This window comes from Stegastes partitus, unplaced genomic scaffold (genome assembly GCF_000690725.1).
Source record: "Stegastes partitus isolate 25-593 unplaced genomic scaffold, Stegastes_partitus-1.0.2 Scaffold1474, whole genome shotgun sequence".
Classification (NCBI taxonomy): domain Eukaryota; kingdom Metazoa; phylum Chordata; class Actinopteri; family Pomacentridae; genus Stegastes; species Stegastes partitus.
This window is the reverse complement of record NW_007579205.1, coordinates 91,815-114,951: the sequence shown is the minus strand read 5'-3', so window position 1 is coordinate 114,951 and position 23,137 is coordinate 91,815. Positions and strand designations below refer to the sequence as shown.

Below are 23,137 nucleotides of genomic sequence, written 5' to 3'. Positions count from 1 at the left end.
TAGAGAGCCCAACATGTGTCTCAGGAGTTGGTGGACACCAAAAGAGTGAGAAGAGGAGTGAAAATTAGATGCTTTAAATAGGCAATGGCCAATTAACGACAACAAAATAACACTCAGCCACCAAGTTCTTGCATCCTCTGACAACCTTTTGACCAACACTGAAGGTGGAGAAGTGGCAGAAGGTAGCTACGGTAAGAAAAGTGTAGCTGTAGTCCAACAAAATAATGATCAAGTCTAACAGTTGTGTTAGAAAACGGTGACCCAGAGACCCTTTTAACAGCAATCAGGTTTAACAACACAGGGAACTGAACCCATAACCCTGATATTGTCAGTCTCTTTCTCCATCAGCACAGAGCCCTGTCTCCACATATTGCTTTAGCAGCTGGACTAACATGGGAACCAAATCCAGCACTACGTAAGTTAAAGCCCTTTGTGTTAATAAAAGCACGGCCCAGAAGTTCTCTGGGTTTCTGAGCCAACAGCACGTAAAAGCTGGCTTCACTCTGGGAGAGTTTTACTCACTCCTTCCGCTCTGCTACATACATGCAGATGTCTGAGCTTCATGCGATTGGACTGGATACAGTACGCTCTTTACTCATTGTTCTAATGAAAGAAAAAATAAACAGCACGGGTTTTATTTGTGTTGCATTAAGGTGCAGAGCCTGTCTGAGAGGAATTACTGTTGGATGAGTTTTGTGTAATGCCAGCCATTGTAAATATTCAGCAAAGAATATAGCAATTAGCCTAAACAGCTCAATTACTCTTGAATAAGATGAAGTAGGCCTATTCATTATCGAGAACATTTTATGCTTTTGAGCATCACAATAAAAACAGAGAGTAGCCTAATGGCTGCAGTAAACAAGGCATTGTTTTTAACCAATAACAATTATTTCACCCTAATAAACAAAGCAGCATTTATGTTTGAATAGCCCTACAAGATGGGGGGAAAAAAATTACACCTCGGGGCATACATTAGTAATCAACAGAAACAGGCTTATCAGCTTCACAAGCGAAATCGTGTAACAAGCCACAAAAACCACAACAGCTCCAGCAGACACTATCCTAATAGAGATATAATTAACTATTTAGTTACATACCCAGAGTGGAGGAAATTAGATTTTACACGCCAACATAGAACTTTAATCAAACCATCCGGCTGAATTACTCCAAAGACTGTCCTGACTTTTTCTGAACTTGCAGGATTTTTGCATCATCCGTTGGCATCGAGCCGCTTTTCATTTTTAAACGCCTACTTTCGGACACTGGGCTCACCACGCGTTCCCTTCCTCCTTTTTTTAATTGGCTTATTGATAAAATGTATAAATAAAGAATTGAACTTAGCGCTTGAAAACCCTCATTAGATGTTTTAACACGCAGGAGCTGTTGGAGATAAAGAAAGAAATTAAACAAGAGGAGGAATCAATAGTTGCTTTTCCTGCCAATGCTTTGCCAAGGTGATATTAAAAGTCACAATTCTGGATTCGTATTAGTCAGTATTGATACAGCAAACAGAAGCACGTCTTTTGTTTGGGTTTATATTTTCCGTTTCAAGCCCTTAGCGATTTAATTATCTGAAAAAATTGCTGTTTGCTAACCGTTGCTATCCCTCTTACTATTTATCATTGCTATGCCTGCTAAGCTACAGACAGTGATGCGGCCATTTACCGTCAAAATTGATATTATAGCAACAATCATTTTAAATCTCAGACAAAGGTAGACTAAAGAAGAATTGTCAATTTTAGTTGGGGAGCATCACTTTTTCAAGCTGAAATGACATTAGCTGTAGCTAGCTGGCTAATTAGCTAAATGGCTAGCTGGCATAATAGCTAAAGGTAGAACTGTAGTCAAAATCACGTGAAGCTAAAGCAGCCATTAACAAAAAAACAAAAAATAAAACACCACTTTGACCAGTTGAGGATTCAGCTAGAAGATGTAGAATTATTGTTGTTCTTGATTTGTAGAGTAAAACTAGTTAGCTCTAAAATTACACATATAAAAAAGGAAAATGTAAGATACCATTTTTGCCTGTGCAGCTTACATATTTGTTTTAATTTCCAAATTATTCAGTATGTTTAGCATTCCTAGCGTAAAGGTATTTAGGACAAAGACTATCCACTATGCTTGGCAAACATACTGCTAGACTGGATGTGAGTTTTGGATGATTTCGCTGATATTTAAAGTTCAACAAATCAAGAGCAGAACAGAGTTGCTAATGTTAGCCTATAATCTGAGATTGTACCGGAGAGTAAGGTTTTTTTTACATAACCGTTACCTCTAACCAAACACTATCATATAAGATGCATACGTAGCCACCACTGTGTTGATTTGTTGATGTCTCAAGTTTGGAATTTGGCCATCGCCATCTTTGTCTTAACAAGTGGATGAACATTAAACCTTAAAACTAACAATTGAGACCAGAAAATTATTAGGAATATGTTTACTGAGGTCACAAATCAAGGGAGAAGTAGGGTCATTTTTCTCATAGACTTCAAAACAATCTGAACTCTATTTGCAGCCAGAGGATTCGCCCCCTGCTGGCTGTCAGAAGAAATGCAGGTTTAAGGCACTTCCACATTGGTTTCACTTTTCAGACCCACAGGCTATGTTCAGTCTACTACATACAGTCTATAACTACAAGCTCAAAGCAAAAGAAATCAACACCCTGACCAGTTGAGGATTAATTTAGAACAATATAACTGTTCTTGTATTGCAGAGTTAGTTGTAAGCAAACAAAAACAAAAATGTCAGCACTGAGCTTACATGTTCTTTGGCATTTTCACAAGTTTTTACCTTTTAACATGACTAGAAAAAAAGAGCTTTTAGGATAAGGACTAGCCAGTATATCTGGCAAACATATTGCTATCTTAGAGATGAGTTCAGGGTTTAACTGGGTTTCTGAAATGTAAATATCCCTAAATCTAAATCAAGCAAAGAACAGATACACAGCTAATGTTAGCCTTTAATCTCATATAGCAGCATCCAGGAGCAGCTCCCACGCAGTGAGTTATGCCTCTTTCATTTATTTTTTTCTTCTTCTTTGCATAACTTAAACCTGAATGCCCTTAAAATGCAGTTAACTACTGACATGCTGGGTTTGGTTACAGGCAGCAAGCTGGTCAGTCAGTTGCACTACTGACATGACAACAGAAACGCAGTCTGTTTAATCCTTCATTTCACTTTTGCGCTTGTGTTTGAGATTGTTTGCAAAAGCCCAAGTCCTGCTGCACCCGGTTCCGGTACAATTCCTGCTCAAGGTGTTGACAATTTCTAAAACAGAATCATTAAACTTGCTGTGGTCTCGCACACAAGATAAGTCAGGGTCATGATTCACAAGCCAAGATTTCTGCACGGCTCCGTGTGAGTGATGTGGAAGTGGGCCGCAGCCAGAGATGTTGCAATATGCTCCTGGCTCACGTTAAATTAATGTAGCTGCACTTTCCCGCTCTGATCCACACAATCTTTTTTTTTTCTCTCTCTCTCTCTCTTCCCTCCTACCACCAGTGAATTTCATCCAAGAGTCAAGTTTAATTTTACCTTGAGGCGAACGCAGCAGCAGCAGCGGGTCAGAAATTCTCACTTTGTACGTGTGTTTGTAAGCGTTTGTGTGCGTGTCGGGGAGAGAAAAGAGAAATACTCACGACTTCTGCGGTGCTGTCGGTGGTTTAGCGGCAGGCTTGTTAGCTGATACAGTGCATCGCTCTGCAACACAACCAGAGGACATTCAATCACTGCTTTGCATGTGCTGCGGTCCGTGTGTCTGTGTGTGTTGATTAGTGCTTGACAAGAAGCCAAACTCACACTGTAGTCTTGTAGTATTGTCACATTGGAAAATGTGACACTCTGCTCCAGTGTTATTTAATTAGTGTGTGTGTGTGTTTTTCCCTTTGCTTGGGTAACAGGGGTTTGGGTAAAAAAATAAAACAGCATGTAAATGTAATTTTGCAATAAAATCCAAACTGAAACACACTGTCAGAAAAGTTGAGGAGATGATTCATTCTCTTAATGGATAAACAGACTTTTAGAACAGAACCCTTTGGCTGTGTTTTATATTCCAGTCAGTCGTGTGTCTTCTTTTCATACCTGAGAGAAAAACCTGCCAGTGGGGAAATATTTCAGCTTTATATACACCGCAAACATCTCAAAACTCTACAAGCTGGGTTTAACAAAGAGCAGCGGCTTCGGAAGAGCCGCTGATGATCTGATACCGACCCTGGGAGTCAGAACCACTGCAATGTACCACATGTAGTATTGGCAGATATACAGTGCCTGTAAAAAGTGTTCACCTCTCCTGGAAGTTTCCTCCTTTTATTGCTTTTCAACATTGAATCAGTTTTATTTGGCTTCTTTTGGAGACGAATTTATAAAAAAAAGACTCTTTCGTGTCAAAGTGTAAATTCTATGTCAATTAATTATTATATATATTCTAAAATAAGTGATTGCATAAGCTTTCAGTCCCTTTAGGTGCAGCCAGTTGGTGCTCAGTGTCACACAATTAGTGCAATAATTGTGTCTCAGTGACTGTACTATAAAGACACCTGTATCTGGAAGGTCCAAATCAGTGCTACTGCATATAACTACACACTAAAGACAAAAGAACACTCTAAGCAACTCTGTGAAAAGGTTACTGAAACACATGAGTCAGGGGGATGAATACAGAAAAAAGTCAGTGAATATCCCCCAGAGTGCAGCAAAATCCATCAGGAAGAAATGGAAAGAATTTGGCACAATCTACCTCAAAACAAGCTTTTCTCATAAAGTGAGTGAGTGTGCAAGAAACTAGTGATGGAGGCCACCAAGACAGGAGTTACAAGATAGAAGAGACTGTTCATACAGCAAATGTTGCTTGTTCTTCACCAGTCGAAGCTTAATGGGAGAGTGGAAAAGAGAAAGCCACTGTTGAAATAAGCTCATATCAGAGCTCCAGTAGAGTTCGCCAGACGACATGTAGGAGACTTTGACGTCAACCGAAAGGAGGTTCTAAGCTTTTTGGCCATAAAACTAGACACTATGTTGGGCACCAAACATAGCACCTTATCACCAACACACCATCCCCATTGTGAAGCATGGTGGTGGCAGCATCATGATGTAGGGATGCTTTTGAGCAGCAGGCCTTGGAGGGTAGGGAAATCCTGGCGGACAACCTGATGCAGTCTGCAAGAGAAGCGCAACTTGGGAGAAGATTTGTTTTCCAGCAAGACAAAGACAACAAGGTGAATAATTTGGAGTGGCCGAGTCAGAGCCCAGACCTCAATCCAGTTAGGAGTTTGTGGCTGGTCTTGAAAAAGGCTGTTCTTTCACATAGACTGTATAAAAGATGGACGTAGCTACCGTGACGTCACCCGTTGGTTTCTGCACTGAGAAAATGAAGCCAGGGTTTTGCTACTTCCTGGTTGACATCTTGGATTTTTGGAGCCAGTGACGCAAAAATCGTCGGAGGGGGGTGGAGCCACAGGAGCAGCGATTGGTCAGACGGATTGAGAGGCGGGCCCTCTCAGCCCGCCCACATTTACCGCCTTCTGCTCGCTTCATCTGAATGGTCGCTGCCGACTGTCAATCAAGCCAGCCACGCCCCTTGCCCCGCAAAATGTTGACGATTTTTCAAAAATTCAGTATTGATTTATTTTCAGATTGGCCACCTGATCTCTGGACTTGACCATGAAAACTAATAAGAAAAAAATCCTGAGCTGTAGGAATGCAGTATTTCATGATCTGTGATCACTTCTTTTCCAATTCATTTCTATGGGAGCCAGGGCTTTTTGGAGCCAGCAGCTAGCGGACGTAGTGATATTGCAGGTTTTTGACACTTCCGGGTTGGCTTCATTTTCCAGGGCCGGTTGCTACGTCCATCTTTTATACAGTCTATGTTCTTTCATGATCCCAGTGTAACCTGACAAAGCTTGAGCAGCTTTAAACAGAACAATGGGGTAAAACTGGAGTGTTCATATGTACATACAACACAGGATCAATGCTGTGATTACAGTTAAAGGTGTTTCTATTAAACACAGCCTTAAAGGTGGTGAATACTTACACAATCACTTCTTCTACCTTCAGTATTTTCAAGAGTAACTGGTACCGACGTGTGATATGTATCTCGATACATTATGTAGATAATGATCTAGATCTGATCAATGGGCCTTTGCATTAACACCTGGTAATAATTAGTGTTCTCATTATCTTAAATTTGCCTGCATTGTGATCAGGTTTAAATACGTGAATTAGTGAGGCGGACTGGAAGCGAAGCCATTAACACGTTTCATTCATTCTAAATACTTTTTTTCCACCTGCACAAAAACATCTCTGTGCGCTAAATGGGATTGTTCTGTCTTTAAACTGTTTATGATTATATTCTCAACAAAAGCAGCTACTTCATAACGACGTTTATTATTATTCTTAAATTACACATCCTACATAAGAACACTTTATCCATATTTCCAACTTGAAGCACCTGATAAACAGTCTGGGCTTCACTCTCCACTTAATCATGTTTGTTTGATTACTTGTTCAGATGAGCACAGAAAGATAAAAGCAAAAGGTTTTCAGACCACCCTCGTCCCGTGGCTATGAATTCATTTGAACATCAGCTGCTTTTCTCTCATTTCTTCTGGGTGGTTTTTTTTTTTTGCCTTTACGGCCTCGGCAGCGTTAATTATCGTGGAGCTTGCATGTGAGTGTTTACGCTGGGAAACTTACTCTGGGTGTTGTAGCCCGAGGTCACATGCTGCGACTCCTAGAGAGAGGGAGAGAAAGCCAGAGGGAGACGAGTTGAATGAATAAACCAACAGATGTCATTATTGATTTCACAGCCGTACAAGGATGCCATTACACAGAATTCAGATCTTCTCATCTCCCCGCGTCGGAGCTCCACCTCATTCTTAAAACTCACTGGCAGGATTAGTGCGACGCTGGGGGCTTGAAAGCGCTACAACACTTCTCCCTAAATCATTAACTACTGGGTCAGATTTACTGCCTCCGTGTTTACGTCGCCGTTTCTTCCGACATCACCACCAATCAGGCGTTTTGCATATTAAAAGTAATTCATAAAAGCACACGGCAGCGGGAGAAAAATCACCTGCTGTTTCAGTCAGAGGATTATCGCCACTCGTGGGATAAACGCTGAATATAACATTTCTGACGGTTTTAATGTGACAATTATTCCCACTATTTACGTTACGAGTTGTTATAAAACCTTTCTTTCTTTCTTGTTTTGTGGTAGCAGGTGAAACTTCTGATATGTACCTTCTGAATTCTTCAGTTTCTGCTTTTCGTTGTTTCTGAACTTCTCATTCACACAAACAGTTTGGGTGATAATGCAATGCAACTTCCTTGAAGGTTCTGGAAGTGACATTCTTCTCTTTAAATGTTAACACGCGGCTGTTATCTCCGCTAATGTTAAACACTCCACTTATTTTTCAGGTTTTTACCAACAGGAAATATTTTGCATGCCACGGCAGCCAAACACCACGTGATTAAAGTAATGACGACCTTGAAGTAGATCCAACAACGTCGTTTAGTGACGACTGGAGGAGTCAAACGTTGGTTTCGTACGGTGGCCCAGAAGTGTCACAACAAAACAAAAGCCACGACACAACACAATTAACCACAACACTACAAAATAAGCCGTAACACAACACAACGGCCGAAACGGAAGTTGTTTTTTTTAACCCGGAAGCCGGAGATTGTTGGAAACAACTCGAAAGTAAGTAAAATACTGATGGCAAATAGTGTCCATTCATCTCGGTATGCGCTCTTAAAGCGGTTGTTAACTTTGATTTACAAATAAAGAGTCATTGCTTGTTTGACTTGTTAATGCGGACACTTCCGTTGCAGCCGTTGTGTCGTGTTGCGGCTAATTTTGTAGTGTTGTGGTTAATTTTGTAGTGTTGTGGTTAATTTTGTAGTGTAGTGGCTAATTTTGTAGTGTTGTGGTTAATTTGGTTGTGTTGTGGCTTTTGTTTTGTTGTGACACTTCTGGGCCACCGTAGTTTCGACTAAGACACACCTGCTACTGTTGGCTTGGTCGCGCCAACGATTTAAAATAGCTAAAATTTAATGTGTAAACAAGTCATTCCAGTGGAAATGCCACAGCTGGTGGAGTTATGTAGAGCTACACGATTTATCTGTGAAGGTTCTCAGTCATCCAGGTCGTGGTTATTCTGGTAGATTAATCGTAGCAACTGGACCTGCTTGAGTTCCTTGAAGACGTTCCACCTCTCATCCAAGAGGCTTCATCAGTTCTGACTGACTAGTTGGGAGTTCCAGATACTTAGAAATGGCTCCGATGATCCTTATCAATGGCTCCTTAAGGATAGAAGTATCTGGAACTCCCAACTAGTCAGTCAGAACTGATGAAGCCTCTTGGATGAGAGGTGGAACGAACTCAAGCAAGTCCAGTTGCTACCATTAATCTACCAGAATAGCTAAACAATTTAGTTTTCTCTGAAGCATGAATTTGACCAGTAGCAAGCCAACGCTGCCTCCCAAACAACAGCTTCCTCAACAGGTAAACTGCATTCTCAAATTTGTTTGAATACATTTCCCACTTATTTTCTTGCTTTCTCCTTTCAGCCAGCGAGGTGTGTCTGGGTGTGACTCACCACCACGTTGGGACAAAGTCGTATTTTAACCAAATAAATCAACCCTGTGTTTTCCTAAACCTAACCGAGACGTTTTGATGCCTAAACTTAAGCAATTTTCTAACGTGTAGTTATGTTGTGAGGGTGTGGTATTGTGTTAAATCTAACCACTAACCAGTCTGGGTGCCTCAACTCAAAAGGAAAACAATGAATGAAAACAGCACTTGATGAAGAATAGCGGTCCTCCATGGGATGCACACCCTGCTCTCCTGGCTGTTTTAAACCAGACGCCTTTCCTACGATGTCGTTGCTGTGTAGGAATGTAATTTTTGGGAGACAAGGTTGGGCAATCTGTGTTGACAGAGTTGACCTCTGGGAGAACACAGAGCTGAAGGGTCCAAAACAGAGGATGCTGCTGGAGCTAATTTGCGGCGTTGCAACCCACCATTTATCAAACTCCTGTCTCAGAACATAAACTCTTAAAAGAGAAAAGAAGAAAAAGTGGCCTTTTGAACACAGCATGTGAACATCTTGTCCCATTACCGCAAACATGCTTGTTAATTGACAGGTGCCGAGCAGTTAGCACGCTGTTAGCCTGGATTACTATAATGAGAACAACTATCACTAAATCATTTTGATGCTTAAGTCATTTTTTAAACCTTGTGATTCAGGCAAGTTTGGAAGCGTTTAAAGCCTCGTACAACTAGTCACTTGTACATCTTGTACTTTTGCGATCCAGATCTTGCAAGATTAAAAAGTAGTTCCTTGTGAATATTCACCCAGAAAAAGACGAGTTGAGAAGATTAATGTGACTGTGCTGCTTTTTGGAGCCTTTGTAGGCCTTTAAAAATAGAAGCTGGTTCTTTTTAATTATATAAAAATAGTTTAAAAAATGCTATTTGATAAAAGGATGAACTCATATTTTAGAAATTGGTTGTTTGATGATTGGCACTTGATAGCTAAGTCATAAACAAAGATGAACATCATTCATCAAAGTTACCAATTTCCAATAAGACCTTTAGGTCCTGTTTAAATGTAGCAAAAACTGTGATATTTCAACGCATTTGGGCCTTTGGTTTACCTGTAAATGAAGCTACAAGTCACCGAAAATGATCATATCTGAAAAGTCCGGCCACAGTGGAGATTTCAAAAAACCCCCTCTTTACGTTTGCATGTAGACCGTAGGAGACGGAGTTTGACGTCACAGTAGCGTCATCAGCGTCATATGTGTGTGACTCATGTTTACAGTTTGGCTACTGAATTAGAATTAGAATTAGAATTAGAATAAAACTTTATTAATCCCATCGATATAAGACCTCAGAGAAATTGCTAAATTTCACTTCTACTGTGATAGAAAGTCAATATTTTCAAGTATTTTACTTGTTTTGTCCTCTTAACACCACAGTTAGGAGAAGCTCCACTTCTCTGTCAGGCCAAACAATCAACCCTCGCGCCACTATCGTTGAAGTAACAGGAAGTAATTTGTGCCATTCATTGTTGTATTGTTTCCAGGATTCTGATTGGCTAGCATGGCATTATGCTTCTCGTTACACTGCCCCCTATAGGTCTGGCATGCTCATAACGTGTTTATGCGAGTTTGTGTAAACAAAGATTTTTGTGAAAATGGTCTGGTGCGAACTACGTTATTTTAGAAAATGTAGATCAGTTTTTGTAACTACCTGGCTATGTGTAGATGTGGCCTAAGTCTGCAGTTATAAACACTAATAAGTCACTTGTAATAAGTCACTTAATTACCAACAGGCTTAGAGCACAAGTCAGTAAGTAAACTGCGATAAGTTCATGACACACAGTTTTTGAATCTGCAGTCAAAGGTAAACGTTCATAAAATAAATGATGAAGGTTATTGTAAAGACGGTATAAATAAATGGACTTTGGAATGATCAACAGCACCTAATTAACTAAAAAGGTTAATTAAAAGCCCTGTTGGAAAATGTGCACTAGCCAAAGGTGATATTAAAAATCTGGAAACCAAAACAATTTCTGACTAATGACTCTTTGCTCATCTATGAAACATTCGTTTATTATTTAGCCATTAATAAAGCCATTTACAGCACAGCAGCTATAATTTGTGACGTTGAGAAGCAGTTCTTTGTTGAACAGAGCAGCCCAAAGATGCATTATGTGAAGATCACCAGCGACAGAGTCAGGACTGTGGACACCCAGCGAGGAGGTGAATTAAACATGAGCTACTTAACATTGTTATTTCATTGGATGTCATTTGTGGCCCTGTGCAGACTGAGGCAACAGTAATCTGACTGTATGACAGCAGTGAATTACTGATTCACATCTAATGAGCAGACTGAAGACTTTCAGTGACAGGCTGCAGTTAGTTTGATTGTGAGCCACCAGCAAATGAGTTTCAGTGAAGGTTTTTCCACATCCTTTCCCATCACTCACTGACTTATACACAAATAAAAAGTAATCCAAAATGAACATGCACTTTTAAGAGCGGACTCACCTTGTTCGGGATGGGAAACTTGGTCTGATCAGCTTTCCCAGGAGTGTGAATGGCTGTGAGCGGCGGAGGCCAGGAATGGGTCATCTCCTGAACACACAAACATACATTTTTATCACATTATTGTAGATATTAGGTTTTAACCAGCTAAATAAAGGATCTAACTCAGTAAACAGGGGTTTGTGTTGTGTTGTGTGTACCTGGTGAATAACAATGATGACTAAAGTTGAGCAAATTTGAGCAAAGGGACTGCTTACGCAACATGTTTGGTGCAGAGGAGTGGAGTCAGCATTCAATCAAGGCACCATCCCCATCAGAGCCGACTTTAATACAACTCATAGTATAAACTGAGAGGTGCATGGGGAGTTGGTGGCACACTAGGGATCAGTGTACTGAGAGTGAATTAAGTGCAGAGCTGTTGAATTACCAAAATAAAAGCTGACTCCAGTCAGCTGCATTACAACTAAGCAGCGCAGCAGCAGCAGCTTCCCCTTTCAATTATTCTAATCACACTCTCTTCCCAGTTGAATTTCACTCTCAGTATGTAGAAGCTTCAATTAGTTAACAAGATAAGCATGTGTGTGTGTGTGTGTGTGTGTGTGTGTGTGCTGCTTGGTAATCTCTTAGGTATTGGCTGTTTCTCTTTCTCACAAACAGTGGAAATGAAGTGCACATGTTGGAAAATCTGCACACAAAACAAAGTGTTTATGTGAAAAATTACCTGGTAGTTTAATTTTTTTTGGTGTAAAGAAATAATCAGTCTCTATCTTTCGTTCTGTCCCTGTCACGCACACAGACGCTGATGCTCTCAGTGTCTGCATTCTTAGTTTTGTCTAATAACCTATTTTTCTGCAACAAAACTCCAACAAACGTCAGCACCGGTTGTTAGTATTTTACTGTGTTTAACACACACATGTAGAGTCACTCAGCTACAGCAGGTCACTGGGTCAAGAGGGCTGAATTTCCCATCATGCATGTCTGCACCCCCTCTGGAAAGGATGACTCATATTCAGCAGATGACGCATGTTTTCGTCTGTGTGAGGACGTGTGTGTGTGTGTGTGTGTGTGTGCCAGGTTGTGTGTGTGTGTGTGTGCGTGTGTGTGTGCCAGGTTGTGTGCATAAGTGAGCTCAACATTACTGGAGATGCTCGAGTGTGCGTCTCTGCGTGCGTCTTCGCTCTACAATCGTAATGCACTTGCCCTGACGACATATGGTGTGTTGCTAAGCAACTGCTCTCTGACATCATTATGTCCGTCCTAGAAGAGTTCCTGTGCTCTGACAGACGGGACGCCTGATTACTCCTGAATGTGTGTGTGTGTGTGTTTGTCTATAAATGTGATACTACAGCCGCTGTATGGGAATAACTCAGTGTGTCACATTAACACACATCCTGTCGCTGTGCTTGTCCAGTTATTATCTGTTAGTCATATAATCCATTATCCAACATCTATTACACCTTAACACAAACACACAAAACACACATTTATCTCCCGAATGTCCACTGAGCGTGTGAGAGGAATATCTGTCTCTGTGTTCTCTAGTTATTTATACAACAAGCAGTCAGAGCTCATGTCTCAACGTGACATTCACATTTGTATGAATAGTTGTTTTTTTTTTTTTACTATTTTAAAACTGATAATAGATATGAAATGCATGTTAACGGTGCTTTTTACTTGCATCTTACATTTGCAAGTGTTTTACCAGTAAAATAAAGCACCACCAATGAGTTATTACACAAAAAAATAAAAATAAGTTTGACATTTACCACTAGGGGCAGACCAATGATCAACCAGACCAATTATCAGATCCAATATTAAGCCTTTTTCCAAATCTTTCTAAAAACTAGATTGTTTACCATCTATTTTTAAGGAAATGCATGTAAACCACAAATAAACTGATGCATTTAAACAAAATCAAGTGAAGGAGTTTGTGTTTTGACACCAAGATTTCAGTGTTACTGCAGATGTACGTTGGTTCCAAACACCAGTCATGAGTCTGATTTATTACTTATAATCAGAATCGTTATCAGACATCAGAGGAAAGACGTTTACACAACACTCATATCTGACTGTCTGGTGGGCGTCTGCAACCAGCCCCCCAAAAATTGCTTTCCCACACAGCTAAACCACATTCCCAATTAGGTTTGGAGGGAAATGTATTTTAAGCCAGTTTGTGCACCACAAATATGTTTCAAATCAACACGTCTTTAGCGTTTACTTTATTGCTTCACTGTACTACTGGACGTACAGATTCCACATAGAGACGTTCCAGCCTGAAATCCAGCCTTTGAAGTGTCAGAAAACAAAGCTCTAATCAGGTAGTTTTGGGAGGTATTCAAGCTCATATATTCATATTTACTGTCATTCATTTATTGTGTACAGAACACCAGGCTTAAGTAGGAGCTACTGAACCATCACTGTTGCTGTCGTTTAAAGCAAATGCTGCATGTTTTAGCACAAAAGTTGCAGCTCCTACATTACTTGGGTGTACCAAATCTGGTAGTCACATGCGTCATGGAGCCAAACCCTGAAGGAAGTTGGCCAATGTGAATTTACTCTGTCATATTTTTTTGCCATTTGCAGCCACTTGTACTTTGACAAACTCCTACTCAGTTAACCAGAGTGACTTCACATTGGGTTGGTGTCACCGTACCATTGGTTGGACTCGTCACCCTGGTAGTCGCCCAAAAAAGAAGAAAAGGCTTCAAAGATGCCGTGAAAGGCTCATATTTGAAGCCAAACCATGATATTTTCCAAAGCCTAACCACATAGCTTTGGTGCCTAAGCATAACCAAACCCAGTCTCCTTGGTGAAAAGTCTTGTTCTACGAGGTGTGTCAGAAAAGTTCCAGGAGTGGCGTCACAAAAGATAGATTTCAAACCCAAACTACAAACTACCAGTTTTCCCCTTCAAAGTAATCGCCCTGGAGTATATAACTGTGATCTCAGCTCTCTGCAGCCTTTGAACTTTCTCCCACATGCTTTTATATACGTGTCATCAAGCAATGAGCACAGAGCAACGAACAAACATGAAGCTTCTGGTCTGGTTGGGAAAAACTCAGTGGGATTGCTGCAACAAGCGTACGGAGATGAGACGATGTCATGCTCATGTGTTTTTGAGCGGTACAAGAGGTTTAAAGAGGGACGGGAGGATGTGGAAGATGACCCCATGAGAGGAAGGTCTTCAATGAGCAGGACTGAGGCCAACGTTGAGCGCGTCAGGCAGATGGTGCGTGGGGATCGACGGTTGACTGTTCGATTGATCGCAAATGAGCTGGGCATGAACCAGGACAACGCCTGGAAGATTATCACTGAAGATTTGGGCATGAGGAAGGTCCGCGGAAAGATGGTGCCAAAACTGCTGAGCGATGACCAGAAGGATCGACGCATGCAGGTGTGTCAGGACATCCTCGAGTGTCTTGAAACCGAACCAGAACCGAACTTGCTAGAGAGAGTCATCACCGGTGATGAGTCATGGATCTTTGGGTACGACACGGAGACCAAACGTCCGACGTCACCAAAGCCAAAGAAAGCACAACAGTTAAGTCCAAAGTCATGTTGATCGCATTCTTCGATGTGAGGGGCATCGTCCACTGTGAGTTCTTGCCACAGGGCCACATGATAAACTGGCACGTCTACAAAGAGATCCTCTGACAGTTCCTGGCTGAGAAGAACATCACCGTGCTGGAGCAACCTCCCTACTCACCCCACCTGGCTCTGTGGGATTTGTTCCCCTTCCCCAGGCTCAAGGGGGTCATCAAGGGGACCCGTTTTGAAGATGTGGACGACATCAAGATGACGATGAAGCTGAGGAGGATCCCTGAAGAATCTTTACAGGAGTGCATGGCGGCATGAAGAGAAGACTGGGGAAGTGACTCCAGGGGGATTACTTGGAAGAGGAAAACTTGTAGTTTGGATTTGATGAGATATATCTTATGTGACACCAGTCCTGAAACTTTTCTGACACACCTCGTACCTTCCTGTGGCACTAAACCACATTTTCAAATCAGGATTTTGAGGGAAACTTGCTGGTTTTTAGCTGGTTTGTCACAAATCACAAGCGAAAACATGAGCATGAATACATTTACCTTGAGGAGAACTGAAGGGAAGATACGTCTACTGAATTATGAGATGGGTCAAATAGTTCAAGAGCTAAAAATTTAATACAGTCTTTAAAAGGTTCGACTTTACTTGTGCGCGCATTATCTGACGATACACACCGTTACCTTGAATTGTGAAAAACATCCGAAACAACAATGTTTCTGTGACAACCGGCTTGTAGCGGCGCCGTCACAGAAAGAGAAAAATGAACCGCGGGCCTCCGCTCCGATTCACCTCACCTCACATTTTGAACTCCTTGATCTTTCCACTTGACACAGCTAAAAACCACAGACTGAATTCAATAGTGCACCAATATTATTGACAAAGGCTTTTCATGCAGCTCACAGCAGACTATCTGTCACACAGCCTGTTGACCAGCATATTGATTTGTGAAAGGGAGAGAGAGGTGAATGACAGAGGGCAGGGAGGGATGAGGAGAGGAAGACAGGAGGGAGATAGCGCCGTGAATGAGCGGCTCGACATAAAGCAAGTCACAGAAGGTGCTTGTCTTTATGGCTGCAAATCTCCTGACCGGCGAGGGGGAGATTAGTGGGAAAAACGGTCGTGTTTTGACATCAGTCTGAAGGAGCAGCAACCCGGGGAGACAGGAGAGGGGAGACTGTGGAAAAAACGTGTCGCTTGATGTGATTTTGATGACATGCAGACAGTAGAAGAAGAAGAAGAAGAAGAGGAGGAGGAGGGCAAGAGAGAGCTGTGGAAAAGATTTCTGCATGATGTCATCCAACAAAAACAAAAACTTGTATAATCATTGACCTGAGCCAACAGATCTGTTCTCTCCCGCTGCCTCCTCTGGTTCTCATTCTCTCTCCCCTGTCCTTTCTTCCTAAAATCAGACTCTCTGGAGAGGGACCAAGGTCTTTGTGAGCAAACAGAAAACAGCTGATAATCAGTGTAATTACCCACTGAGTGTGTGTGTGTGTGTGTGTGTGTGTGTGTGTGTGTACCCAGGCAACGTACCCGCAAAATCTCTTCAACACAGCTGGAGTCATTTGGGAGGCTGACCTGGAGAAAACAAAGGAGAAAGAGAACTGACTTCAACACTATTTATAGCGGCATTACATTACACGAAACAGCAGGAACCAGAGTTTTAAGCAGCGAGAATATAAAGCAGATCCATCACGATCATAATTGACTGCCCACTCTCACGGCACATGTGCAGTTCACGGTGATCCATGTGGCAGATTTACCGCTCGCAAGTCTTCATCGTCTCTGAAACAATGGGTCCTTGATTTGAAGAAGAAGCAGACAATCGCTGCTTTCTTCTCTCGAGCCGCGGCGGCTGTATTTCGTCGCTGGCAGATTTTATCAGGTGTAGCTAGTTGGCTAATTAAGATAAGTTTAAAATAAATCCTCGCTGGATAATAAAACGTTGAGCTGCAGTGCAGAGTTGAGGTGAAGTGCGGCATCACGCCCTCAATGTGGACTCGTGTATTTCCAATTTGGCCAGCTTTAAACCTTTACAACAATTCACAACGACATATTGCGCTTTTATTTGACAGCTTTAGTTTGTACTTACTTTACATATTAAGATTTTACACGCAAAATATATGATTAGCTCATAAAAGAGCATTAAACCGCCTAAAAGTACAGAAAACAGCTAAAACAGCTCCGCTGTGACCAGTAAAGTAAACTTCACACTGATTAATGGGGACGCACAGGGGCCGTTTTATTCATGACAAAATATTATTTATTATTATGCTTTAATGTATTTTAAAATGCTTTTTTAAAATTTATTTATTTTGCAGCCACATCCTCACATCTATCTCCCTCTACCTCATCACTTGTGAAATAGTTGGCAAACAGTTATTTCTAGTTGACGAAGCTTAAAAGTGCTCTGATGCACTTATTCACGTTTGTATGTGAGTGAGTTATCGGGGTTTTTGGTCACTGCATGATGAAGGAAGGTTTCTGAGCTTGTAAGACTTGGTACATCCATCCATCCATCCATCCATCCATTATCTATACACCTCCTAATCCTCACTAGGGTCATGGGGGGCTGGAGTCTATCCCAGCTGACTTAGGGTGAAGGCAGGTTCACCTGGACAGGTCACCAGTCTATCACAGGGCTACACTTAGAGACAAACAACCAAGCACACTCACATTCACACCTACAGACAATTTAGAATCACCAATTAACCTCAACATGTGTTTGGACTGTGTGGGAGGAAGCCGGAGAACCCAGAGAGAACCCACGCTGCACGTGGAGAACATGCAAACTCCACACAGAAAGATCCCGGGTGTCCTCACCGGGATGCGAACTGGCGACCTTCTAGCTGTGAGGCAGCAGTGCTACCAACTGCACCACCTTGCAGAGACTTGGTACAGTTTTAATAGTAGTAATCTAATGATAGTAGTTTTATTTATATAACACTTTACTAAAAAACAGTGCTGTACAACTACACACTACAAGCAACAACAAATAAAGAAACCAAACACCATTACTACAATACAAATGGTAACAAAAATTAAAGTAAAGCCAAGCGACACAGTAAGAAAAGTCTAAAACAAACAAACTATAATAACCACAGTAAAACCAGTTTAGTTCTTTGGTAACACTGGAGGCCTTTTGGCAATTTTTCCACGCGGTCATGTGAGAATTGCCCCAAGAGCATCTCCGTCAGACACCACAAAAGAGCATTTTTAAAAACTGTCGACACGACACCAGCAGCTTCCACGGAGGTCTCATATTTGCCGAACCTCCCGAGCGCTTAGAAGATTTATTTTCTTACGACTCATTGCTTTTGCAAAGTCTATGGGCCGAGTGGGAATCGGTGGGTGGGGCCTGCGTGGGGAATGTTCAGAGAGCCGCGCAATACGTAAGGAAAACCTCGGAGGCAGTTTGGCGTCTTATTCCCCAGGTGGGCAAATTTTATTTATTTGAGTCCAGCTCTTCTTAATACAAACACAAAGTCAAATGATTGTAGCCTCAATCCACAGCATCCCAAAGGTGAACTTGTTCCGTTTATGTTGGCACTGTTGCCCCTCCTTGCCTTCATAATTAACAATAAAATAATTAGCATGCTAAGCTAACTGGCCTACCTCATAACCCAGAAGCGGAGCATCAACACAACCATTTCTTGCACTTCTGTTTGCTGAAACAAACCTCTCAAATAGACTTGAAATTCCAAGTTCTTTTATTACAGCCCCGTGCTCACCACTACAGCGTGGGGAGACATCCAAGACTCCACAGTCCTGCCAGTTGCTCCACCCTCGGCGGTTCACTCGAGGTCAGAGCATTCGTACGTCTGCAGAACGTTCGTTGGAAAGCGTGCAATTACTGCAAATTTATATTAACGCAGCGAAAATCCAAACATTTGTGCGGCGGCTTGTCTCGGACGTGAATATCACATTTAGCCGCCTCATTTCATCCTGGAGTGATTGATAAACAGCGGCCTGTGAATGTGACCCAAGAAAAGTAATGGAGGGACGTTTAGAAAGCTGAGATATTTCAGTTTTCGGATTCTAAAAAAGCCATGAAATGCCTGTGGTCTGGCCTGTGTCGCGTTAACCACAGGGCCATTTCAGCTCCACAATTCATGGGACTGCCGGGAGGTTTTTTTTTTTCGAGGAGAAAGAAAGAGGCTGTTTGAGCTCAGACATTTGCAGCTACTCCGATTAACCAGTTCAGTGACTGCACACACTAATCTGTGTTAACACGCGCCCCCGTCAATAAAGTCTTCCTTTGTGAGCAGGAGTCGTCTGAACTGATGACCGAGGCGACACGACGGCGGACGCAGGGCCGATCAGTTCAGACGATTTGATAAAAAAAAAGGAAGTTTCTGTTGTTGTGAAAGTCTTTGTTTATTTCCAGTTCAGCCAAAGTATGCACAGTTCTATTTATTCCAAGCAAATCATTATTGCCGCTTCTGGAAACACATTACTTTGTTTGCTAAAACCTAAAAAAAAAAAAAAAAAGACAAGAATAAATGTCCATTGTTGAATTATTGCCTCCAAAAAAAAAACAAAAAAAGTAATTGGGAACAAAATAAAGCAGCTTGCTGGGTCAGATCTGGGTTTAGATCAGTCCAACAAACAGGCTCATTAAAGAAGAAAGAGACACACAGCAGAAAGAAAAACTCATGTCTAACATATTACAGCGCCGTAACCTCTGCTGCACACCATTACTAATAGCACTAACACGAACAGAGGAGCGATTTAGCAACCGCCATGAGGACGCTGACGTCATGTTCAGATCGCCGACTGTTAAAACAACAAAAGGGGGAGTCGGGCTCAGTCAGAAACTGCTCGAGTTCACCGACCAAACATCCGCCCGTACGTTTTCTAGACATGAGCCGAGTTTCCACACACGAGCACGTTACCCGACATCAGCATATTAATTAGACAGTGAGTCAACAGGAAACCAGAGTGGGAGGACGACGACGACGACGACGGCGGCTTCTTCCCAACAAAAGACCCGAGGCTACTTTCTACCAAAACACGCCGTACAGACTTTTGCTCTGGGCTACGGCGGCATGACAACAAGACGCGGTACATTTCTATCATGTGATAATAAACCTGGGTGTTTAGTTAATGAAAGAATATGATTGTCTCTACACATGAGGTTTGAATTAGAGCGACTTCACAGACATGTAGCATCATTTGACATGAGAGAAGCTACAGCGATGTTGTCGTGGTGGATGAGTTATAGAAAGCAAACACAATCACATTTTCTGCTTTTCTTGAGCGTTGACAGTGTTTTGACACATGCCATACCCTGTTGCTGTGTACCATCCTTGAACCGTGCACGCATTGATTTTTTTTTTTTTTTTTTGGCCTCTTGGGGCCTCCGTAGAAGCTGCCAACAATCACCTTATATCACCGTTGGACAGAGAACATGTTGGCAAAGAGCTGCTTATAAACCTGTCCAGCAGACGTTAAGTAGACTTTAAACATTTGTCCTTTAATTTTCTAAGGTTCAGCATTCAAATCAACTAAGACTAATGTAATCTGAGATTTGATCAGAGTTTAGCAAAACCAGGTTTAAATCAGGCTTTCCTCTAGTAATGTATACTTTTTCTGTATATTGTGCATTTTTCAATTTTGTATATTTTTTATTCATCATATATTTTATCGTACATTTTGTATCCAAGTGTATGCTTCTATTATATTTGTTTTATATTTTTCTGTTGAGGTGGGGGTCACTTTACTCTTTCTTATTCCTTCTGTAACAACACAATTTCCCTTTTTGGATCAATAAAGTCTTACATTTTTTTCTGTTCTATTAAAATAAATAAATCCAGGATCAGGAAATCTAAGTTTGTTCACGCAAAACAAACTATAAAATGACTCTGAATCAATATGGAGATGCTTTCTGACATAAACTAATATAAATTAATACAAAACAACTTTATGAATTAGAAAATATAAAAGTGGAGGGAAAACTGTTCACCTTTGGGCCTTGTTGGTGTGAACCAGATGTTTGGGCTCTTTAGATTTGTTGTTTGTTTAGTTGTTTGAGCCAAACTGGTTTCAATTTGCCCTCAGGAACTCAGTGTCCCCAGAAACTGAATCACATAACCTGAATCTGTGTTGCTCAACTTGAATAACTGAAATTAATTCTGAATTTGTATTTATGACACTGAAACTATTTTCCAATAAACTTGAAACCAAACGGAATAGTCTGGAAATTAATTCAAAATACTTCCAGATGTGTGTGTGTGACGGAATCTCAAATTGAACTGAGAGACATTTGAATTTGAAGAACCAGATTTAGAGAGTTGAACCTTCAGTGAGAATCAAATACAGTTTAATTCATTTCCAAACTATTACATTTGAATTCAAGCTTATTTGAATACAGTTTCAATTTCAGATGATATGATTCAACTTCAGTTTGTGGTGCGACTGTGCTGCTTCTACGAGGAAACATCTGGTGGTGGAACATCACCGGTTGGAGCTGCGTTTATTTAACTTCTATGTTGACACCATCTTCCTAATCATCTCCAAAACAGGTTCCTCACTAGACTTTAAGAGGAATCCAGTAGCTTCATAACACTCAGTTAGTCTGTCAATGTTCTTGGGGTAACCTGATCATTTTGCTCAATCCATTTTGAAAGTTAAACCTCCTCGAGTGAAGGTTTAAAATCAAAACTGAGCCACATTTTAGTGAAAGTTTTGCTGAAACTGAATTAAATTTAATCCAGATTCAGATCAAAAACCAAACTGAGGTTAAATTTGATCTGTATTTATTCTGAAGTAGGTTTAAAGTTGATGTAATCCTTTTTGGTTTCACTCAGCGTATCTCATGTTATTTAAGTTCAACACGTTCCTGCGGCTCTGTTCTGCTCTTCAGCAGCTCCTGAGGGGAACATCTGACTCTGTAGCTCATGTGTCCACCTGCTAGCTGCTGCTGCCGCCTTCATACGGTGGATTTATCAGAGCTGCGGGTGAAAATGACGCTCATTAGAGCCGTGAGTGAACCGAAACAGTGATGTTGAGCTGCCATAAAATTAAAACAATGAGGTGGAAAACAGTAAAACACGTCATGTAGCTGAGGGTAAGTGCAGAGTCGGTGGTCCTGGAAGGATGGTTTGTGTTTGTTCGATGGTTCGCGGGGAAATTGTGTAATCGCGCAAAACGGAAGGGAAAGCCCCGAATGAATGACGACGGCTGAAAGAGAGTAAAAGAAAAGTATTTATGGGATGTTTTATGAGATGATGACCACAGTTTTACTTTGCTTTACATGGCCAGTGATGCAGGAGCTGCTGAATTATACGGTTACGTTTCAGAAATGTGAAATGTAGAGAGTTTTTTAGCTGTAAACTATAAATTATACTCATATTACACATTGTGAATTGTCAAATTCTACTCTGTAGACTGTCATATAGAATAGAATAGAATAGAATAGAATAGAATAGAATAGAATAGAATAGAATAGAATAGAATAGAACAGAATAGGATGCTTTTATTGTCATCATACACAAAGTAGAATGGAATTAAAAAGACAACTCCAGTGGTGCAAAATACAACTATAAAAAGACAAATAAGAATATATAAATATATCTATAAAAGGAGCCAGTAGGAGTATGTACAGTTTATTCTACCAAATGGTAGAATAAATATATTGCACTGAGGAGGTCAGAACACTGTGGGTATATGAGAATATAAAGAAATAACTATAAAAAATATGTAATAACATATAAAAAAATATGATAATATATGATAATATAAAATTAAAAATAATTATAATAGAATATAGCATAGTAAAATATAAATATTAAATATATGATAATATATGATACATATGTTGTGGACTTTAAATTCTAAATTGTAAAATGCAAAAAACAAAGAACCCATCATTCAGTCGTCCTCAAATGTATTCATATCCTCCCATTAAAGAAGGAAATAAACAGCTTTAGTCACTGAAATAAGCTGAAATTGACAAAAGTAATAATAAATAAAGATTTTATGAAAGTCATGACGTTGCTTTTGAATTGTGGTTCAACAGAAATAGAAACAAACAAACAAAAAAAACAGCATGATGGGACCCCTAAACTAATACTCTGTTGAACAAATCTTTGAGCCAATCACTGCCATCAAGTGTTTTCTGTTACTCTCCATCAGCACCTGTTGACAGGTATTCTGATTTCACTGCTCATCAGCAAAGTGCTCTAATTTGTCCGAGTTTTTTTTTTAAAAATTATTCTTTTTAACCACAATTAAAAAGCCATGTGTTATTTCACTAAATTATAATTTAGCAAATTTTTATTTATTATTACTTTTTTCAGTTTCTAGTTATTTGAGTGACTTTTGTGAATTTTACCTTCTCATTAATAGAAGGGTGTGAATACATTACAGTATATGAATTGTAAATGATACGTTATACATGGCAAAAAGATAATAATATATAAAGAAATTATGCTTTATGGATTATATTCCTAAATTATGTTTTATTTATGAGGCAGCAACATGTACATATTTAAAAAAAACACAACATAAAACCCTTTTTTTCCTTTTTCCCTGTTACTTTG

General features: G+C 40.6%; 1 protein-coding gene across 1 annotated transcript in view; it reads right to left on the bottom strand.

Annotated features, from left to right (window-relative positions):
* Nucleotides 1-23,137, bottom strand: part of LOC103370729 (AF4/FMR2 family member 2) — a gene marked incomplete at both ends in the record, with an annotated part of 152,514 nt that overhangs the window by 71,205 nt on the left and 58,172 nt on the right. Inside the window, 4 exons of the mRNA XM_008299866.1 lie at nt 3,639-3,699; nt 6,691-6,727; nt 11,053-11,139; nt 16,128-16,172. Of these exons, the coding sequence (XP_008298088.1) occupies nt 3,639-3,699; nt 6,691-6,727; nt 11,053-11,139; nt 16,128-16,172 (230 nt within the window). The remainder of the gene's footprint in view (nt 1-3,638; nt 3,700-6,690; nt 6,728-11,052; nt 11,140-16,127; nt 16,173-23,137) is intronic.